The sequence below is a fragment of the Erythranthe guttata genome, chromosome 2 (genome assembly GCF_056151865.1).
Source record: "Erythranthe guttata isolate IM_541 chromosome 2, IM_541, whole genome shotgun sequence".
NCBI classification, from domain to species: Eukaryota; Viridiplantae; Streptophyta; class Magnoliopsida; order Lamiales; family Phrymaceae; genus Erythranthe; species Erythranthe guttata.
Genome location: NC_142534.1, coordinates 2,690,709 through 2,712,649, shown reverse-complemented (window position 1 = coordinate 2,712,649; position 21,941 = coordinate 2,690,709). Strand labels below are relative to the sequence as shown.

The 21,941-nt window shown below is 31.8% G+C and overlaps 4 protein-coding genes and 1 non-coding gene across 12 annotated transcripts; 3 read left to right on the top strand and 2 right to left on the bottom strand.

Annotated features, from left to right (window-relative positions):
* The first annotated feature begins 1,523 nt into the window (after window positions 1-1,523).
* Window positions 1,524-5,493, top strand: LOC105949512 (terpene synthase 10). Its single transcript, XM_088824282.1, has 7 exons — window positions 1,524-2,063; window positions 2,256-2,526; window positions 3,531-3,924; window positions 4,044-4,262; window positions 4,376-4,514; window positions 4,693-4,947; window positions 5,040-5,493. Exons 1-7 carry the CDS (start codon window positions 1,770-1,772, stop codon window positions 5,340-5,342), a joined length of 1,875 nt encoding a protein of 624 aa, XP_088680408.1. The 5' UTR covers window positions 1,524-1,769; the 3' UTR covers window positions 5,343-5,493.
* Window positions 5,494-6,570: 1,077 nt separating this feature from the next.
* TRNAP-UGG (transfer RNA proline (anticodon UGG)) lies at window positions 6,571-6,642 on the bottom strand. Its single transcript has one exon. It is a non-coding gene; the product is annotated as a tRNA-Pro (tRNA).
* A 21-nt stretch (window positions 6,643-6,663) lies between these two features.
* On the bottom strand, window positions 6,664-11,401 carry LOC105949676 (terpineol synthase, chloroplastic). The gene is made up of 7 exons (XM_012972991.2): window positions 10,748-11,401; window positions 10,336-10,633; window positions 8,054-8,459; window positions 7,748-7,966; window positions 7,501-7,639; window positions 7,154-7,402; window positions 6,664-7,053 (listed from the first exon to the last, which is right to left on the bottom strand). Exons 1-7 carry the CDS (start codon window positions 11,036-11,038, stop codon window positions 6,751-6,753), a joined length of 1,905 nt encoding a protein of 634 aa, XP_012828445.2. The 5' UTR covers window positions 11,039-11,401; the 3' UTR covers window positions 6,664-6,750.
* A 3,348-nt stretch (window positions 11,402-14,749) lies between these two features.
* On the top strand, window positions 14,750-21,233 carry LOC105949629 (terpene synthase 10). The gene is made up of 7 exons (XM_088824292.1): window positions 14,750-15,202; window positions 15,560-15,830; window positions 18,752-19,157; window positions 19,355-19,573; window positions 20,168-20,306; window positions 20,490-20,750; window positions 20,838-21,233. Exons 1-7 carry the CDS (start codon window positions 14,948-14,950, stop codon window positions 21,129-21,131), a joined length of 1,845 nt encoding a protein of 614 aa, XP_088680418.1. The 5' UTR covers window positions 14,750-14,947; the 3' UTR covers window positions 21,132-21,233.
* On the top strand, window positions 15,930-18,361 carry LOC105961122 (vacuolar protein sorting-associated protein 26A-like). Of its 8 annotated transcripts, none has more exons than XR_016033935.1 (5): window positions 15,930-16,665; window positions 16,792-16,840; window positions 17,367-17,441; window positions 17,549-17,632; window positions 17,750-18,092. XR_016033935.1 is itself a non-coding variant. In XM_088824309.1 (4 exons), exons 1-4 carry the CDS (start codon window positions 16,959-16,961, stop codon window positions 17,770-17,772), a joined length of 228 nt encoding a protein of 75 aa, XP_088680435.1. In that variant the 5' UTR covers window positions 16,847-16,958; the 3' UTR covers window positions 17,773-17,908. The 8 variants fall into 8 exon arrangements, 1 of the variants encoding a protein (XP_088680435.1); XR_016033936.1 differs by having other exon boundaries at window positions 15,932-16,665; window positions 17,576-17,632; window positions 17,750-17,908; XR_016033937.1 differs by having other exon boundaries at window positions 15,932-16,665; window positions 17,560-17,632; window positions 17,750-17,908.
* Window positions 21,234-21,941: the final 708 nt, after the last annotated feature.

Sequence of the window (21,941 nt, the reverse complement as noted above, 5' to 3'; positions counted from 1 at the left end):
AGCAATTTGTGACCGCAAATAACATTTTATTATTATTATATATAACAAGTTGCATTTTTTAACAGATTAGAGCATCCACAATGCTCATCCCTGAAACCCCTCCCCAAAATGTGGATCCCACATGCCACATACACGGGAATTTCTATGCTACAACCGGTGAATATAACCATGCACCCTAATTAATAAGATTCCCACTACGGGTTCAGTTATGGCCCAATAGGTTTTAAAAATATAATTATAAAATAAATAAAAAAGGACACATGTCAAGAAAAGAGCCACCCGGTGAAAATCACCGGGTGTAGCATCGTATTCCCCCACATACACATTTAAATACCTCTTTATACAACGGGTCCTACTTAAACACTCCCCAAATTACAATCTACTCCAATGGGTTGGTTTTCGGTCCTCCCTAAAATGTCCTCAAATATTAAATTCTAATAAAATATTCATTATAAATATAATAATTATGAAATTATATTTTTATTTTTTTTATATTTATTTAGTAAAATATATAACTATCATCAATTTATATTAATTTTTAAATGAAATTATTTTAATTTATTATATATAATGTTTTATTAAGTTGTGAGTTATTTATTTTTGTCTATTTTTATAATTATATAAATTGTATTTACAAATTTAAAATATTTACAAATAACATAAATTAACATAAATATTAATAACGTAAAATATTACATATCAGCACTCCTTTACCAGAAGAAAATATTTCCCCTCCTGAATATGGTCGAGATCCATCAATTTTAGTGTATTACATATCAGCACGCCTTGACCGAATTCGCAATCGAGGAACTAATGAAGTCTTGAGATCCGATCTTATGAACCATTTATGGAATATTATCTTTGGAGACGAAGATGTTTAATTTTTTTTTAATGAATTGTCTTATATTCTACGTGTGTTGTATTTGCTTTATTTTTTGATATCATATTTATTTATTAATGTTTGATTTTAATTTAGTTTTGCTTTATTTTTATTCTTTATTTCTTTTAATACTTTCTTAAATATAAGCATTATAAATTAATAAAATAAATATTATACAAATAACATAAAATTATTTTATAGTAAAGTAAAATAAAAAAGAAATTTATGGATGAAATACATATTTTTTATTTACAAAATAATAGCTACAAATGATTTCATAAATTATAAAAACAAAGAAAAAAAATAAGGAATCCAACATGCAAAACGTAGGAAATTTATAAATAAATTACATGTAGGAAAATAATAAATAAATCACATGACCCTGTTCACATATTTGAGTTTATTTATTATGACATGTTTTAACGTGTCCAGGTATGTATCTATATTATTTTATTAATGCCGGCCCTGCTACAAATATATAATTGGCTGACTACCCTAACCTAAGATCAAGGGTCGCTTTTGATCATATTTAATATTTTCTTTATATCTAGTGGGTCAAGATTCCATATTGCAAATAATAGATTAAAATTCGCAAATAAATTTTAACATTATATTATCTCGTGTAACGATATCGGTCAACTTTGAAAATGGACTGATTCATTGACATAACTCAACGGCGGGATTCAGTTTGTAGCATTTTGTAGTACATTGGGATGTATGCGGCACTGGTGGTAGTACATCGATGCAGTCGAAATACGAGAACGATCGCATCTATCAATAAAAAAAGCCAACTATTGCATTCATAAATGATCCAACCTCCCCAAGAAAATCAAGCAAAAGAAAAACCAAATTTACATACAATCTTTTTTTCTTTCTTTCTCATAAAAAAATGTGTAGTAGCATTACAATGCCATGTTTGGCGATTTCCAACAAGCCAATGAATTATCTTTCTTCTTCTTTGAACAAGAGGAAAGATTCGAAAGCGTGCTTCGTATATTCTCGTACTGCAACAAGATCAGTAAGGCCAAATTCATGTTCGTCAATAAAATGCATTAATAATACCAATGGCGGCGCCGCCGCCGTTTGTGGTGATCAGAGTCCAACTATTGTTCGTCGAACCGGAAACTACAAGCCTCCCCTTTGGGGTTTCGATTTTCTTCAATCACTGAGCAGCGAGTACAAGGTATATCGTATTCGACAAATGCACTTGATCAATATTAACTAGTACTCATTAGGGTTTCTTTTCTTTCTTTCTTTTTTTTTTTTTTTTTTTTTTAATAATTTAATGTCTTTATATATATATATATATATATATATATATATATATATATATATATATATATATATATATATATATATATATATATATATATAGGAAGAGAGATACATGAAAAGGGCTTGTGAGTTGAGGGAGAAAGTGAAGTTGATGGTGGTGGGGGAACAAGTTATGTCAATGGAGCCTATTCAACAATTGGAGTTGATTGATAATTTGTATAGGCTTGGTATTTCTTATCACTTTGAGGATGAAATTGACCAAATCTTGACTTGTTTGTATCAACATGGCATTGAGTTTTATCAAAGGGATTTGTACTCTGCAGCACTTGGATTTCGACTCCTCAGGCAACACGGTTTTAGCGTCTCCCAAGGTACTTTTTTTATTTAAGAAAAATAATAAGAGATATATGGGGAAACGAGGGCGCACATGCATGGATCGAAAGATCTTCTGATTAATGATATATATATATTTTTTTCATAATAAGTTTGAAATTGCTAGTCCTATCGTCGTTGTTTTTCTTGTTATTGCATCCGTTAAAAACTCGTCATGCCATATATATGTAAATGTAATATGGACCGGTTGAAAAAAATGTAATACTGATTAATTGAAATATAACATTTGAATTGTGAACGTAAAAAAAAAATAGAAATAATTACCAACAGTTAAACCGGATGAAAAAGGACTGCATAATCCAAAAAAAAATGAATAATAATAATAATAATAATAATAATAATAATAATAATAATAATAATAATAATAATAATAATAATAATAATAATAATAATAATAATAATAATAATAATAATAAATAAATAAATAAATAAATAAATAAATAATTTATTTATTTAAGATGTGGTTGTTAAAATACCAAAGTTAGAGGAGGTAGATGCAAATTACTATATTATGTTCAAAATTAGGGCAAGTATGTATTTTTCCCACGAACTAACGGACCACTAACCGAAAAGTGGATGAAGGGGTGTATATGACAAAAAGTTAAATGTTTGGGGTGTATTTGTTAAAAGATCAAAATGTAGGAGAGATGGATGCAAATTACCCTATACAGTAGAACCTCGATTAAATAATAGTTTTTTCTGGTCCCGAATCGGTAAAACCCTACTAAATTATTAGTTCGATAATTTAATATTTCGCTAAATTAATAGAATTTTGTTAGTTCCGACTATATTAATTTATAGAGTTATATATATATATATATATATATATATATATATATATATATATATATATATTCAGGCTTGTGCAACTTGAATACCATGATTTAATTAACACACATGCATCTTTCCCAAAATTCCCATTTTATTATTCACTTTAGGCCTCAAAATTACTTCATCTAAAATCGATTTGCATGCGTGGCAGATGTGTTTGACAGTTTCAAGAACGAGACGGGCGACTTTAAAGCGAGTCTCGACGATGATACTAAAGGATTGCTACAACTGTACGAAGCTTCTTTTCTTCTGACAAAAGGCGAAACAACATTGGAGCTCGCAAGAGAATTTTCCGCTAATTTACTGCGCAAAAAACTCGACGATGATCGAATTCACGACGACGAGGGCGGTATTTTATTGTTAATGGTCCGGCATGCATTGGAGCTCCCGATTCATTGGAGGGTTCAAAGGCCAAATGCAAGATGGTTCATCGAACAAGTCTACGAGAAAAGTCAACACGTGAACCCTATTGTACTTGAGCTTGCCAAACTCGACTTTAACATCGTTCAATCGACTCATCAACAAGAACTCAAACATCTCTCTAGGTAGGTTAATTATTTCGATCTTGACTAACTAACTCGTCCGAAAATATATGGTTATTAATTTTAATTTTAATTTTAATTTGTATTTATTATGCAATATATATATATATATATATATATAGTTGGTGGGAGCAAACGGAGCTTGCAAAAACATTGCCGTTTGCGAGGGATAGGCTTGTCGAGAATTACCTATGGACCATTGGTGGGCCGATCGAGCCTCAATATGGATATTCAAGAATCGAGTCCGTCAAAGCCAATGCTTTTATAGTATTAATCGACGATATATTCGATGTCTACGGTACCTTGGAAGAACTCCAACTCTTCAATGATGTTATTCAAAGGTTATTAATTACTAATTTTTTTTTATTAACAATTAATATAACATATATATAATAATTAATTAGTACTTGATATTCAAACCAAAAATACATTTAATTTTGTTTTTCTTTTGTAGATGGGATATTGAAGCAATGTACAAACTCCCACACTACATGCAGATATGCTTTCTAGCTCTCAACAACTTCGTCGACGAATTGGCGTACCGTGTTCTCAAAGAACAACAATTCCTCGTTGTCCCACATTTAAGAAAATCGGTAGGAGTACTTATTATTTTAATTTCTCAAATATAACATTATATATATATATATATATATATATATATATATATATATATATATATATATATATATATATATATATATATATATATATATATATATATATATATATATATATATATATATATACACATAAAGTGTTGCATGCATGCAGTGGGCAGATTTATGCAATACATTTTTACAAGAGGCGAAGTGGTACTCGATAGATTATACACCAACACTCGAAGAATACATCGAGAATGGATTGATTTCGTCGTCCGTTCCTGTAATACTATCTCATGCGTTTTTTCTCGTGACGAATCCGATACACGATGAAGCCGTTAAAAGCTTGTACGAGCACAAATACCACAAGATAATTCAATGTCCATCAATGATTCTACGTCTTTCGAATGACCTAGCTACATCATCGGTAATTATATAGTACATATTATTAATTTAATCTCGTACAATACTTTAATAATAATTTTTTTTTTGAAATTAACGACGTATAAAAATTATTAGGATGAAATGAAACGAGGGGATGTGCCTAAGTCGGTTGAGTGTTACATGAACGAAAGTGGGGCGGATAGAGAAGTGGCGCAAGAGTACATAAGATCTATTATATACGAGACGTGGAAAACGATGAACAAAGAGCGAGTAATTACGGATTCGCCATTCCATGAAAATTTTGTGAGGAGTGCAGTTGAACTAGGGAGGATGGCACAGTATATGTACCAGCATGGAGATGGGTATGGAATGCATATTCCTGAGATGAAGGACCGTATTGCAAATTTGCTGTTTGACCCTTTTGTGTACACTATTTAATATATTTGCTATTTTCGTATTATTAATTTATTATTATGTCACTCATTTTGTATTTCACATGCATTTAGTCCTATATTAATAGGATTTTTATCCTCATAACAATTGTCGCAACGAATTTAGTCATCAGACTTGCCACTTTTTGATAATTTTATTTGAGTGTCAATTTTTTCTGTTAAATTGAATGGAATCGTCACGTGCACCTCACGTGAGGTCGACTTGGCCCCCTACAAATGAGCTGGAACTAAACTTCTTCTACCTCACCGTTATCTCTTCTCTCTCCCAAATATTTAATGCCCAATTTCAGTTAGCGACGAAAAAAATGGTGACATTTCCATCCGAGTTAGTTGGAAAATTTTACAGCCAACCGAAAATGTCAAAATATGGTAAGATTGAGAACTAATTTCGTGAATTTAAAAGTTTGAGGACTAAAATCGCATTTAGGTATAGGGACAAAAAGTGTAAATATCCAACTATATTTATTTGCCACTTTTTGATAATTTTATTTGGGTGTCAAATTTTTCTGTTAAATTGAATGGAATCGTCACGTGCACCTCACGTGAGGTCGACTTGGCCCCCTACAAATGAGCTGGAACTAAACTTCTTCTACCTCACCGTTATCTCTTCTCTCTCCCAAATATTTAATGCCTAATTTCAGTTAGCGACGAAAAAAATGGTGACATTTCCGTCCGAGTTAGTTGGAAAATTTTACAGCCAACCGAAAATGTCAAAATATGGTAAGATTGAGAACTAATTTCGTGAATTTAAAAGTTTGAGGACTAAAATCGCATTTAGGACAAAAAGTGTAAATATCCAACTATATTTATTTGCCACTTTTTGATAATTTTATTTGGGTGTCAAATTTTTCTGTTAAATTGAATGGAATCGTCACGTGCACCTCACGTGAGGTCGATTTGGCCCCCTAAAAATGAGCTGGAACTAAACTTTTTCTACCTCACCGTTATCTCTTATCTCTCCCAAATATTTAATGCCTAATTTCAGCTCTCCCAAATATTTAATGCCTAATTTCAGTTAGCGACGAAAAAAATGGTGACACTTCCGTCCAAGTTAGTTGGAAAATTTTACAGCCAATCGAAAATGTCAAAATATGGTAAGATTGAGAACTAATTTCGTGAATTTAAAAGTTTGAAGACTAAAATCGCATTTAGGTATAGGACAAAAAGTGTAAATATCCAACTATATTTATTTATAACTTTTGGGTAATCTAAAAGGGGCATTCCGAGAATCGAACTCGGGACCTCTCGCACCCAAAGCGAGAATCATACCACTAGACCAAATGCCCATCTGTATTGAAGTTTGATTATTTCTGTTAACAATTTTTTATTTCCAAACTCACAAGTACATTATTATATTGAATTATTTATACTCAATATAGCTAGTTAAATAAAGTTCACACACAAAAGGGCTCAAACAACAAACTTATAATACGATCCTTCATCTCAGGAAATTGAATTCCATGCCCATCTCCATACTGGTACATATACTGTGCCATTCTCCCTAAGTCAACCGCACTTCTCACAAAATCTCGTTCGAATAATGGCGATTCCCTAATAACTCGTAATTCTTCGTTCATCTCTTTCCACGTCTCGTTTATCAAACACCTTACATACGCTTCCGCCTCTTCTCTACCAGCTCCTCTTTCATTCATGTAACACTCTATCGATTTCGGAACATCCCCTCGTTTCATCTCATCCTAATAATAATAATTAAGTCAAAGAATTTTTATTTTTTTCATAAAAATAAAAAAATATTAATTATCAGCATACACTAATTAGTATCATATTATTACGAACCGGTGATGTGCCAAGGTCGTTTGCAAGACGTAGAATCATTGCCGATAATCGAACTATGTTGTGGTATTCGTACAAGCTTCGAACGGCTTCCTTTTTTATTGGATTCGTCACGAGAAAAAATGCATGAGAGAGTATTACAGGAGCCGATATCGAAATCCATGCATTGTTTACGTATTCTTCGAGTGTTGGTTTGTACCCTTTGGAGTACCACTTCGCCTCTTGCATATACGCCATGCATAAATCTGCCCACTGCAAAATTAAATTTCTATACATATATAAATCAATAATCGAATATTTTAATTTGGAGTAGTAAATAGAAATTGATATAAGTCTAATTAATTAATTACTGATTTTCTCAAATGTGGGATGACGAGGAATCGTTGTTGTTTGAGAACATGGTACGACAATTCATCGACGAAGTTGTTGAGAGCTAGAAAACACATCTGCATATAGTGTGGGAGTTTGTCCATTCCTTCAATATCCCATCTGAAAAATAATAAACAAACATTAAATTTTTTGAGTTACTTGCATTAATTAAAATTTTGTCTAGAAAGTTTTAAGTTATAAGTTTAATTGATTAATAATTATTCGGACCTTTGAATGACGTCATTGAAGATCTCTAGTTCTTCCAAAGTACCGTAAACATCGAATATATCGTCGATTATCGTAATGAAAACATTGACCTTGGTTGCCATGATTCTTGAATATCCATATCGAGGCTCAAACAACCCACCGATGGTCCATAGGTAATTCTCGATCAACCTATCCCTCGCGAATGGCAATGTCTTAGCTAGCCCTATTTGCTCCCACCAACTATAATATATACAAATCAAAATTCAAAGTAATTACTATTTTTCGAACAAGTTAGTCGATCAAGATCGAAATAATTAACTTACGTACCTAGAGAGATGCTTGAGTTCTTGTTGATGTGTTGATTGGACAACGTTAAAGTCGAGTTTGGCAAGCTCGAGTAGAATAGGGTTCGTGTGTTGACTTTTCTCGTAGACTTGTTCGATGAACCATCTTGCATTTGGCCGTTGAACCCTCCAATGAATTGGGAGCTCCAATGCATGCCGAACCATTAATAATAAAGTATCGCCCTCGTCATCGTCAATTCGATCATCGTCGAGTTTTTTTCGCAGCAAATTGGCAGAAAATTCTCTTGCGAGCTCTAATGTTGTCTCGCCACGTGTCATAAAAAAAGAAGCTTCATAAAGTTGCAACAGTCCTTTAGTGCTATTAATATCGTCTCCAAGACTCGCCTTAAAAGAATCACCCATCTCGTTCTTGAAACTATCAAACACATCTGCGAAATGCAATCGACGTTCAATGAGGTGGTCATTCAATACATAATACGATGTATGTATGTATGTATGTATGTATGTATGTAGACATGGCCACGTGGCGGGTCGGGTCTGGGTCCGGGTCCGGGTCCGGGTCCGTGTCTGGATCGGACCCGCCAGGTCCGGGTCCGACTTTTAAGGGACCCAATACCGACTCGCGGGGTGGCGGGTCCGGGTCCACCCAGGTCCATCCGGGTCCGGGTCCAAACCGGTTTTTCAATTTTTATTTACTTATTTATTTACAAGAAAGAAAAAAAAATTATATTGAAACTTGAAAAAACATGAGATTAATTTTAAATTCAAAATTAAAAAAATAATTGAATTTAAACACTAAACAATTTTAGAAAAAAATGAAACGATTAAGACCTTTAGACATAAACTAAATAAAATGAAAGTTGTGAAGATTGGACTATGGGTATTTATAAGTGAAAATAATAATTGAGATTTTTTTCAAAATTTCAAAATTCAAAAAAATCAAAATTAAATCTTTCTTTTAAATTAAATCGTATTTTTCTTTATATTTTCAAAATTAAATATATTTGCATTTGTTATTAGTCGAGATTTTTGATATTAATAATAGTCAACATGACAATTAATATTTATAAAACATTAGTTATACAATTATGATCATCATTTCACAGTGTTATTTATATTTATATATTTATAGTTATGATTATTATAACAAGGAATATATATAACATAAACAAAAGGCGTAAAATGATTATAATAAATAATGTTAAACAGATTATTAATTATTATATTATTATTATTAAATAATTTTAATTAAATTATAAACAAATATAATATTATAAAAAAATTGAAAGGACTTGAGCTTAATCCATTTAAATCTTACGATTCGATTATTCTAATATTTGAATAAAATGTAAATATAAAAAAAATTGATGAAATCATATGACCTACGATTTAATTCTTAATATTTTTACAAATTAAACCAATTTTTAAAAGTGAAATCACATCATAATATTTTGATTATACTCGTCATATATAATTTTATTTTTAAAGTAAGAAATTAATTAGAATGAGATATAATTTATTTTTGTTAAAATAAACATCATCTATATTTTTAAATAATTATCTTATGATAAAATAATCAATAATATTAATAAGTTCTTGTCAACAATTGAGATTAATCGATTTAAATTAATTAAAATTAGTTATGATCTATTTTTTTAAATAAACATCTTATTTTATTTTTCATTCAAATTTTTCACACTATCGATTTTAATAACATAAGTGAGTATGTATTAAGTTAGCGCGTTTTTTTTATATCGAATTGATGCAATACTTTATATTTTTCAATAGTGGATATTATATGGATATAGTAATTAATAATAGATGTTTTGAAGTATTGAACCGTGATTCTATATATTTTTTTAAAATGTTTCTTATATTGCATTTGTTAATAATTAAATTAAAATTATTTAATAATAATTAATATGAAAATTAATATTTTATTTAACATATTTATCATTTTACACTAGCGTTTTATATTATATATATTTATTGTCCAATTCTGCCCTAGTTGTTAAAATTGTCCAATTCTGCACATTTTCCCGAGTTCGAATCCCTCCGTGCATTTTTGGAACAATAAACCGGGAATCCGGGTTGACCCGATAGGTCCTGGGGTCCCCCGCCGGATAGACCTATCGGGTCCCGGGTTCAAATAATCAGGACCCAAAACGATCCGTACTTGGTCGTGTCCGGGTCCATAGTCAACGCAGCGGGTCGGGGCAGTCAACGAAGCGGGTCGAGATCCGGGTCAACCCCAGCCCGTGGCCAGTCTATATGTATGTATGTATGTATGTATGAATAACGTACCTTGGGAGACGCGAAAACCGTGTTGTCTGAAGAGTCGGAATGCAAGTGCCGCCGAGTACAAATTATCTCTTACATCATAATATTTGTTATTATTATTATTATAAATATTGTCATTAATTAGTTGATTATATAAAGAACTCAATATTTGGTTAATTTGTTCCTCAAAACGATAAGAAATACCAAGCATGTACAAGTTATCAATCAACTCCAATTTCTGAATTAATATTTGTTCATCCACTAATAACATCTTCTTCACTTGCTCCACCAACTCACTACCCCTCTTCAAATATCTCTCTTCCTACACACACATATATATATATATATATACACAAAAAAAAGCATATATTATATTGAATATACTCTTACATTAAAAAATACTAATGAATTAATAAATATCAACATGTTTAATCACCTTGTATTCAGTGGTCAACGACTGAACGAAATCGAAACTCCAAACGGGAGGCTCGTAGTTTCCAGACCGTCGATTAACACTAGTAATTAATCGAGCCTGAACACAGTTATTAACCTGAGCATTGCACTGTAATGAACGAGGCATAATTATAATTAAGCCATTACCAGCTGGATTAATAGAAGAGGCTGCAAAGCACAGTTTTGATTTTTTTTTGCTGTTAAAAAAAGAAAGAGATTTAATTGGATTATATTTAGGAATTTTGGGTGGGCAGATAATAAGAGTAGTAGACATTATAAATAATATGAATCAATGTTTTGCTTCTCTTATTATTTTTTTATATTTGTTGGGAAAAGAGGGACTTCTATTTATTTATAGATAATTTCAAAAATTCATAAATTTAATTGAATTTAATTTGTTTGCATGTCTGTGTCTTCATAAATAATTGCTTGCCCATACGCACAATAATAATTATGTACTGTCTATTTGACAGCGGGGGGCCTATGAAGGGGCAGAGGGGGGCTATAGCCCCCCCCAAAAAAAAAAAACAATTTTTTTAGTTATTTCGTAGTTGATTTTCTTAAAATATTAGTCTTGCCCCTCCAATTTTTTTTAAAATATATTTCTTAACCCTTCAATATTTTGTTTCGTCACCATAATCTTATATAAATTATAAACACACACACACACACACACACACACATATATATATATATATATATATATATATATATATATATATATATATATATATATATATATATATATATATATATATATATATATATATATATATATATGAAAACTAGTACTATTTTTAATAAAAAAATATAAATATGTATTTATTTTTTATTCTTTTATTAATACCTTTAAAAAATAAAATGGGACGGTGTTTTGAATCCCTTAATCTTTAAATGTAATACATTATTAGAATGATTTGGATTAATTAGTTTTTTTTTATGCTCGAAATATGACAAGATTATAATATGTACTATTCGAATTAAAATTTAACAATATTATAAACTTCTTTTGCAGTGTTTTGTGAACCTAATTTTTTTACGAGGCGTTCGGGTGAATTAGAAATTAAAGTTCAAAATAAATATTGTGTTATTTTTCATTTATTTTTTTGAGAAAGCAAATTTTTTTAGTGTTGAAGGAAGAAACATAATTAATTGGTTTCCATATTAATAAAATTTTATTTTTTATTTTCCTTTTTACGTAGTATAAACATTTCACCCTGAATTTTGTTTCAATTGATAAGAACCCCTGTCGGGTCAATTTTATTGCACATGATGGGAGAATTATTGGCCATTGTTGAAGCAGCGAGTCATGTCAAATATGTATGATATTGGGTCGATAATTTTAGCCACACGAATGAAACACGTGTTTTAAGAATTTGAATCTCAATAAATATGTCTTGATTTTAGAAGAATATATATTGATTGACTAAAATACCCTTGTTAATTCACTAATTAATGCATAAATAATATTTGAGAGATAATAGTGATATAATAAAAAATGGGTTATTTTACATACCCCTAGCCACCAAATAAACTAGGGATAAACCCAAGCCCAAATCATTATTTGACATACCCTCGGGAGAAGGGAAAGTACTATACTACCTTTATATGCAATTTTCGGCCAAACTGCATTCAGCATTTCTGGTACTGTATTTATCATTTTCGCTGATTTATTTATTATTATTATTTTTTTTTCTTTTTTTTTTTATATAAATAATAATAAACCTGTTTGTTAAATTTATATATATATTTTTTTTTTTTAATTTTTTAATTTTTTTTAAAAAATAATTTTTTTTTTTTTTTTAATTTTTTAATTTTTTTTTAATTTTCAAAATAATATGTTTGATGTACTGAAAATAACTACATGTAACTATAGTACCTATAGTAATTCGTAGTTATGTTCATTTTTTTTCCCCATATTTTTAGTCGATCAATTGTATACACACACGAATACTGGCTTATACAAAAGAAATTCATAAACCCCAATAAAAATTTACAAATGTCAATATTTTTATTATAAATCATCTCAGAACCAAAAAAAATAAAAAATTAAAAATACACAAATATATGCATATATAACTAAATATTACTATCAATGTATAGTAATGTATACAGTTTGTCAAACACTGTTTCACATGTGACAACCAAAATTTTTGACACCTTTAAGGAGAGGATCAATGGCTTTCATAAGCTGCAATTGCAAAATCAAAACAAAAAAATATTACTTAGTTGCAAATCAACAAAATTTGAAGAAACATCAAAACACTCAAAAATCAACAAACACTAAGAGATCGAGAGATAGAGAGAGAGGTTATTGCTTGGAAATGCTACAAATTTTAAATCAAACATACAGTGAATCCTCACCCCCCTCGCCTCCTACCAAAACCCTAGGCGCCGCTACTAACCACCCACAGTTTCGCGCACCCACAAATGCAAAAAATTATAGAAATAAATCTGTAACATAAAAATAAACAAAATCACCATCAAAATACAGATCTCGACGAGAGGAATCCAACGGTGGGTAGCTCGTCAAATTTCGACTGGTGGAACACAAAGATTTCCAATACCTCCGGCAAGACTATCGTCGTCGAATGAAAAAAAATTACAGAAACAGATCTGCGCTCCAAACTGAATGAAATCACCACCAAAAGAGAGAGCCCGACGAGAGGAATCCAACGGTAGTTAAACCATCGAATTCCGACCACCGGAGAGAGAGTTATGGCTCCGGGAAGCAATTTCACCGGTGGGAGGTTTGTGGAGGCGGAATTTTGAATCTGGGAGAAGAAGAGAGACCGAAATGTGAGTGTCTAGGGTTTAAAACTGATTTTAAAAGGGTATTATAGGTACTTCAGAGGGGCCCAGGGGGGTATGCCAAAATATTTTCAAAATTAGGGGGTTTCTCTTAGAGTGTAATCCACTTGGTAGTTAGTTCTATATAATTTGGAAATGAGGGGGTTCTACAAAATAATCCCAATTAAAAAATATGTAACTAATACAATATTGAAATTTTAAACTAACAGAGAAAATGGACAAAGGAAATTCTCAAAAGAGAAATATATTGCGGTAAACTTCCCAAACTACCCTTCGTGTTATATAAAATGTGAATTACCACTTTTTAATTTTAATAAAATTAAGAAAAAAAAATATGGATTACGACTGAACGTGAATTATGTCTGGAATCTTATAAATCCCATAATGTACAAGTTTTAGCATATTTGCTCCTCCACATATTTTTTACATTCTATAAAACGTGAACCACTACTTTTAAATAATAGACCAATCAAAGAGTACGAGATAGCCCTATCTTTATATCTAAGGGACAAAATGGTCAATTAAAGTTCCCTACAAATAAAAACTTTTCATTGAGGCCAAATCTTATTAATGGTCCCTCATCTTCACATTTGGTCTCACTTTGGTCCCTCTTGTCTTAATTGTCTCATTTTCATCCCTCATCTTTGTAATTCAACTCATTATCATCCCTTGGTGTATAAATATGTTAACTTTAACGGATCTTTTTAAAAACGAATGGAATATTCCATTGTTAGAATTATTTTTGATAAATTATGACTTTTTTCAATAAATAATAAAGTTTGTAATTTAAAAATAATATTTGCAACCAACAAAAATGTAGCTTGAAAATAAATAACTTAAAAAACTACTATTTTTATGAAATATTAATTTATATTAATATAAAACGAATCATTTATTTTGTGGATATATGACTTGAATCTAGAAACGTATTTAAATAATTATAATATGTCATCTACATATATTCTCTATCATTTTTTTATGATCTTATGTTAATATTTAAAGAACTAATTCAATTATATATGGTTTTCTAGTTTTTATTAATTTATTTATAGTTTATTACAAATAATTATAAGAATAGAATATTTAATCCAATAAATAAAAGATTCCGTTAAAGTTAACTAAATTATACACCGAAGTACTATATTGAGATAGATTGTAGAGTTGGAGGATGATAATGAGACAATTGGGACATAAGGGACTAAAGTGGAACTAAACACTAAGATGAGGGACTATTAGTGAGATTTGGCCTTTAATTGAAGGATGGAAATGCAATATTATAATATCATATTATACAAAAAAAAAATCAATATAAACCTAACCTTAGGCACCCTAGAAAAATCAAACACATATATTTTTTTGTCATCAAAATAAAATGTGTAGCATTATAATGCAACTAGCGATTTCGAACAAGCCCGTAAATTGTATTTCTTCCTTTAGCACGAGAAAACATTTAAAAGCGTGTTTTGTGCCCTCCCTTATAATAAAGCCTAATTGTTCATCATTAAAATGCAACGCAAAGGCCGTTTGCGATGATCTCGTCATTAATCCAACTGTTCGACGAACCGGAAACTACAAGCCTTCACTTTGGGGTTTCGATTATCTTCAATCATTGAACAGTAAATACAAGGTACATATATATATACATGTATATAAATAATTTATGTTGCAATTTTATGCGAAATGTGTATATATACATAACAATTTTATATATATATATATACATATATATATATATATATATATATATATATATATATATATATATATATATATATATATATATATATATATATATATATATCAATTTTATATATATATATATATATATATATATATACATATATATATATATATGTATATATATATATATGTATATATATATATATGTATATATATATATATGTATATATATATATATATATATATATATATATATATATATATATATATATATATATATATATATATATATATGTATGTATAGGAGGATAAATACTTGAAACGGGCTTTCGAGTTGACGGAGCAAGTGAAGATGGTGGTGGAGGAACAAGTTATGTTAATGGATCTTGTTCACCAACTCGATTTCGTTGATAACTTGCAGAGACTTAATATATCTTATCTCTTTGACCGTGAAATCAACCGAATCTTGAATTCTTTATATTGTAATCGCGATAAATATTATCACCAAAATGATTTGTACTCTGTAGCACTTGGATTCCGCCTCCTCAGACAACACGGTTTTAGCGTCTCCCAAGGTATACGTACGTACTAATATATATATATATATATATATATATATATATATATATATATATATATTAAGTATATATATATGTTGATAACCCCCAATTCTCGCCCCCCTATTTTTCTACGTTTTATTTTTGGCCTCTTTTAATCTGAAACGGCGCCGCTTCGTTTCAATCCACCAATCAGCGTGCAACTTTCTTTTCTTTTTCCTTTTCTTCCAGAAAATGCACGATCGACCTGCTTCTTCTTTTTCCTTTAATTTTTTTCCCCCTTTTCTCTTCTTTCCCTTTTGCCGCCGCAAATGTTGACCGCCGCTCCGCCCCTCTTCTTCTCCACTCAGAGCCCTGCCTTTTTCTTCCTCCATTTCGATTTCCTTTGCCGACCAATTCTCACAGCAGGTTTTCCTTTTGTTCCACACAGCCATGGGAGAGGGAGGCCTGCAATCGTTGACTCCCGCCCACTTCCACGCCCGCCGCCGCCGCCTCCTCGTTCGCCGCCCCGGTCACCGCCCGCCACCGCTGCCGCTAGCGTCGCTTCCCACCACATCTTTCCCCCACCTGCCCCGTCGCCGCGCCTCCTCCTCCACATCCAGAAATTCCGATAATTCCTTTCGGATCCGTCCACCATCTCAAGAATTCCGAGCTGCCCACCTCCCCCTTTCCCTCCCCCCCCCCGCACCGTCCTGCCCTCCATCGATGCCCCGTTTTGGAGCACTGCGCGAAATGGAAATTGATATTCGGAAGTCGAGACCGGCATCGACAAATTGAACGACTTGATTAACAGGATTTTGAACAAGATGAGGCAAGCCGGCGTTGCCGCGTCCATTTTATGACAGTAGCTGAGGTCAGTGCTGTCGTCGGCTCATTTATGTTATTCACGAATTATTGAGCAGTGTTTATGCTCTTTGGATGTGATGTTTCGTGGATTTGTTTCATATCCAGTTATAATTCTGAAATAATTTTGTTGCAGGTGCTTCTGCTGGTGATTTGATTTAATTTTGAGTTAATTTTCAGCAATGGTAAAGTTTCAACCCTTGCTCGACATTCTTAAATATTATTGTTCTTGGTCCTGTTTTGTCATTGAAGAACATGTCAATTTTTATTTTATATTTTTTTAGTTGGAGCATTTAAGCCGGCATGCTATGTTTCATTTATGTTTTCGGGTGCGAAATCTCGAAAGCAGGTTTGTTTTATCCTCTAGAATTCCGCTGAACTTTTAGAATCTTCTTTACAGAGTAAAAAAGGTTTACCATATATTACCTAATCGCTCTAGCATTCGGATTAGCATTGTATGCGTGCTTATCGTCTCGCTTGTTATAATTATGTTGTTCCTTCCAATTGCACTTGTTTTTAGTGCATAATCGTGTCTACTGAGTGGTGATTGTAGATGTAGGTATTCAGTTTTCATTGTTAGCAAATATCTGTAGTTTTTTTTGTCGCATATCGGCGCGACAAAATTCTTGAATTATTTTTGTGAGTACATGTATGACATACTGGTAGGACATACTCATCGTTTTTTTGTTGCTTGTATAAATGTTACTGTAGGTGTCAATGAAGACGGAGAATGGTCAAACAGTAATGGTCCCACTCTTTCACAATCACGAAAACATATATGGGAAGGTATTTTGCTGTGGTGTTATTAACATTGCCATTACCAATTTAGGTTCAAAGCTATTTCAGATTCGATTATCTAATCATGGTGATACCTTGCCATGTCATGTTTTCAGCATGTTTTCAGATTTCTGTTAAACCAGTTTCAGGGAAGAAAGTAGAGCACAATGGAATCAAAGTTGAGCTGCTTGGTCAGATAGGTGTGCTATCTTTGTTTCTATTGATTTAAATTCCCAACATGCAATGGTTGCTCACTTCGGTAGTTCTTCTGTGTATGCTTTGTACTGATATAATTTATTTATATTATTGCAAAACAGGTGTTTTGATTAGGCTAACATAGACTTACATCTGACTATCCTATTGAAAGCACTAATCTTTGAAAGACTTGCGATAATTTCCAAGGTAAATCATTCCATTGATTTGTGGATGAACTTTTGTTGTCAATGAAGTAATTCAAAAAAATTGTGCTTCTGTAATCTTTTTTTCCTTCTTCTTTACGGAATTACCGAATGTCGTCGAGTTGCTTCCCTTTTTTCTTTTCTCGCTCTTTTTTTCCTCTCTTTATGTTCGCGAAGCCGTTTCTTATGATCTTTTTCTGTGTAAATGACACTCTTTTAGAAAGATCAATGTTAATTTAAGACATGGTAGTTGTAGACTCAATCCTATCGAGAGAGCTTAGACCACTAGAAGAGCGATATGCTGTAAGCCTCTTCTTTGGTTTACCATTTGAAAATTTTAATGCAGTTTGGGACGAGATATTCACGTAATGCAGTTTGATATGCTCAAACTCGGTTACGGTCGTGTTTCTTCGATATGAACTGAGCCCTTTGATCAATGTTTTAGTTATAGATTTTTTATTTTCTATCGTAGATATGTGAAGACATTATTTTGTTATTTTTCATTCAACTATGTCGGGTTATTGTTTCCAATAGATGTTTTATTTGTCATTTATTGTTGTTCCACGGGTTATGTACAGTTTTGTACGGTGGTACGGCAGTAAGGGTGACTTATCTGTAGAGTTGTGACAGTATGATTAACATTTGTATTTGAAATTACTGCTTATATACCTAAAGCATATTTGGTATTGACCGTAATTTACAAGAACATTCTTCAGTCTTAGTACTTGGTTAAGGAAACATCAGTTATCGAAATTCCTTTTGCTGAAGTCGATGCAATCATCAAGAAATTGCATAATCTAGCATGGAACGTTCCTGTTAATCAGCACCGCCCATCCGAGCACCGGCACCGCGCCTTGCGCGGTGCTCCTCACTAGTATATATATATATTTGAATGACCACTTCATCTGATATGATATATAGATGTGTTTGATAGTTTCAAGAACGAGAGGGGAGATTCTTTTAAGGAAAGTCTTGGAGAAAATATGAACACGGAAGGGTTGTTGCAACTCTACGAAGCATCTTTTCTTATGACACGTGGCGAGACAACATTGGAGCTTGCGAGAGATTTTTCGACGAATTTACTGCTGAAAAAACTTGCCGATCACGACCGAATCTACAATGACGTAGATGAGGATGTTTTATTACTAATGGTGAGGCATGCTTTGGAGATCCCAATTCATTGGAGGACTCCAAGGCTAAACGCAAGATGCTTCATACAAGTATACGAGAAAAAACCCGACATGAATCCACTTGTTCTCGAGCTTGCTAAACTCGACTTCAACATTGTTCAAGCTGCACACCAACAAGAACTCATACACGTATCAAGGTATATATATTGTCATTTAATATTAAATACAATAATCACTCCTTCTGTTTCAAAATAAGTTTCTCTTTTGATGTCACTTCAGAGTTTCAAGATAAAATTAGCTGTTTTTTGTTTACCAATTTAACCTTATATCTTTCTTTAAAATTTGTAAGGGGCAATTTAGGGTTTTTCCATTAATTATATGTATGTATATGTAGTTGGTGGAAAGAAACAGGGCTAGCAGAGAAGCTTCCATTTGCAAGGGATAGAGTTGTGGAGAGTTACATATTAACCATTGGAGAGATGTTTCAGCCTCAATATGGATATTCAAGAATCATGGGCACAAAGGTCAATTCACTTGTCACAGTTATTGATGACATTTTTGATGTTTATGGTACTTTGGAAGAATTGCAGCTCTTCAATGACGTCATCCAACGGTAATTTGAATTTTAAATAATTTATAATTAATTTGTACGTTTAAAATATTCGTTTAATTTAAGGCAAATTACGGTCACCCATGAGTTATGGACAAATTACGAAAATCCCCCTTTTGTTTGGGTAATTATAGCCACCACTCAACAGTGTATTATTATCTTACGGAAATACCCATCAAGAGGTAAATTTAGGGATGTTAAATCGTTAAAACCAAACCGAAAATTCGGTACGCCAACATTTCATTCCGTTTACCAAACTGAATATACGATTATGTTCGGTAAATAACTGAATTACATAAAAGTAATAGTCCGTTACAACTCTATCGGAATAACGTATCCAATGCATTATTCCCATTAGAGTTTCTAACTATGTTTTAGGGGGGTGAGTGTGTAATTATCTATACCACATGGACCTTAAAGTTATTTAAGCATACCTCAGGGGTGTTGGTGTAATTTACCCTAAATTTTATGTAATAATATTTCAAAGAAGGGGATGATTGTAATTACCCAAACAAGAAAGATTTTCCGTAATTTGATCATACTTTAGAGATGGTTGTAATTTGCCCTTTAATTTAATATTTTTTTTTTTTAATTCAGATGGGATATCGGTGCAATGGACCAACTTCCAGAGTACATGCAAATATGTTTTCTTGCACTGAACAACTTCGTCAATGAAATGGCTTATGATGTTCTCAAAGAACAAGGATTTCTCATCATTCCATATTTACGAAAATCGGTATAATATTTACAACAGAATCTCGATAAATTAATAATCTGACTTAAATAATAATTTATTAATTCAGACCATGACCCGTGACGAATATATTAAATTATTAAATCGATAATTAAATATTATGCTAAATTAATAGAATTTTCTAATCGTATAATTATTTAATTAAGTATAAAATATATATTGCAGTGGGTGGATTTATGCGCAACGTATTTGCAAGAGGCGAAATGGTACTCGATAGGGCATAAACCGACACTCGAGGAATACATGAGCAAAGCATGGATTTCGATATCAGTTCCCGTAATTCTATCCCATGCTTATTTTCTCGTCGCTAATCCGATACAAAAAGTGGCCGCACAAAGTTTGTACGACGAAGATCAATTATATCACAACGTAGTTCGATTCTCAGGCACTATTGCTCGTCTCGCAAACGATCTTGGAACATCGCCCGTTAGTATATATTATGAAATAAAATATTATTTTATTTCATATTTATGTATCTTTTATTATATAAATATTAATTTTTTTTTTAATTAGGATGAGATGGAAAGAGGTGATGTGCCAAAAGCGATTCAGTGCTACATGAATGAGACGGGTGCTCGTACGGATGAGGCGCGTGAATATATAAGGTTTCTTATATACGAGACGTGGAAAAAGATGAACGAAGAACGAGTTATTACAGATTCGCCATTGCCGAGGAATCTTGTTAGAATTGCGGTCGATTTAGGAAGAATTGCGCACTATATATATCAGCACGGAGATGGGTACGGAACTCAGCATTGTCGGGTCAAGAATCGGTTTTCGGATTTGCTATTCCAACCTATTGTATAGATATATATGTATAAATGGGTAGGGTTATTTGGCAATTATTGATTTTACATGGGAGATATTTGCAATTAAACATAATATAAGACATTTCAACGTCATGTCAAATATGTATAATTATATATAGGGTAAATTACAACCAACCCCCAAATTTATGGTCAAATTACGAAAAAAACTTCTTGTTTGGATAATTACATCTATCCCCCTCAACTATGAATCTTCTTACACCTCCACCCTTATGGTGTCAAATTCAACATAATCATCTAGATTTCGTGGAATGTTCTATAGTTTGTACTCGTTTTGTGTAAAAATACAGTTTCTGATGCACCTTAATCTGATATATACAAGCCGAAAAACACATCTTATGATCATCTTACTTCAAAATGTGGAGCTCAAATGGTATAAAATGGGTGCAAAATTGAGAATATTCCATATAATATAGACGATTCCACTAAATTTGAAACCATAAGAGTGACATTTAAAAAAATTTATAATTAATGAATTTGTAATTACCCAAACAAGATGAAATTTTTCGTAATTTAACCATACATCAGGGGTTTGTAATTTACCGTTATATATATACTGTCATACAAATATATCAGGAAAACTCAAATCAATTATTACATGACATGATGAATAAAAGCATAAATTACACATACACCTCTGAATTATGCTAAAAACTTTAAGATTTATGTGGTATTGGTAATTACAGCTACACCCCTGAAACAATTACTGGAGCCAAGATTTTCATGTACTGGGAACCGATATGCACTATATTTATTTCGCGTGGGGCTGTTAATGCTACCATAGACGAAA

Bases quoted from the DNA above. Each gene is read 5' to 3' on its own strand.
- LOC105949512 (XM_088824282.1), top strand. From the start codon at position 1,770: ATGTGTAGTAGCATTACAATGCCATGTTTGGCGATTTCCAACAAGCCA. The intron at 2,527-3,530 runs GTACTTTTTTTA...CATGCGTGGCAG, and splicing joins CGGTTTTAGCGTCTCCCAAG to ATGTGTTTGACAGTTTCAAG. The intron at 4,515-4,692 runs GTAGGAGTACTT...GCATGCATGCAG, and splicing joins TCCCACATTTAAGAAAATCG to TGGGCAGATTTATGCAATAC.
- LOC105961122 (XM_088824309.1), top strand. From the start codon at position 16,959: ATGCTATGTTTCATTTATGTTTTCGGGTGCGAAATCTCGAAAGCAG. The intron at 17,442-17,548 runs GTATTTTGCTGT...TCATGTTTTCAG, and splicing joins ACGAAAACATATATGGGAAG to CATGTTTTCAGATTTCTGTT. The intron at 17,633-17,749 runs GTGTGCTATCTT...ATTGCAAAACAG, and splicing joins TGAGCTGCTTGGTCAGATAG to GTGTTTTGATTAGGCTAACA.
- LOC105949676 (XM_012972991.2), bottom strand. From the start codon at position 11,038: ATGTCTACTACTCTTATTATCTGCCCACCCAAAATTCCTAAATATAAT. The intron at 8,460-10,335 runs GTACGTTATTCA...TGCATTTCGCAG, and splicing joins CGGTTTTCGCGTCTCCCAAG to ATGTGTTTGATAGTTTCAAG. The intron at 7,054-7,153 runs GTTCGTAATAAT...TATTATTATTAG, and splicing joins ACGACCTTGGCACATCACCG to GATGAGATGAAACGAGGGGA.
- LOC105949629 (XM_088824292.1), top strand. From the start codon at position 14,948: ATGTGTAGCATTATAATGCAACTAGCGATTTCGAACAAGCCCGTAAAT. The intron at 19,158-19,354 runs GTATATATATTG...ATGTATATGTAG, and splicing joins GAACTCATACACGTATCAAG to TTGGTGGAAAGAAACAGGGC. The intron at 20,307-20,489 runs GTATAATATTTA...TATATATTGCAG, and splicing joins TTCCATATTTACGAAAATCG to TGGGTGGATTTATGCGCAAC.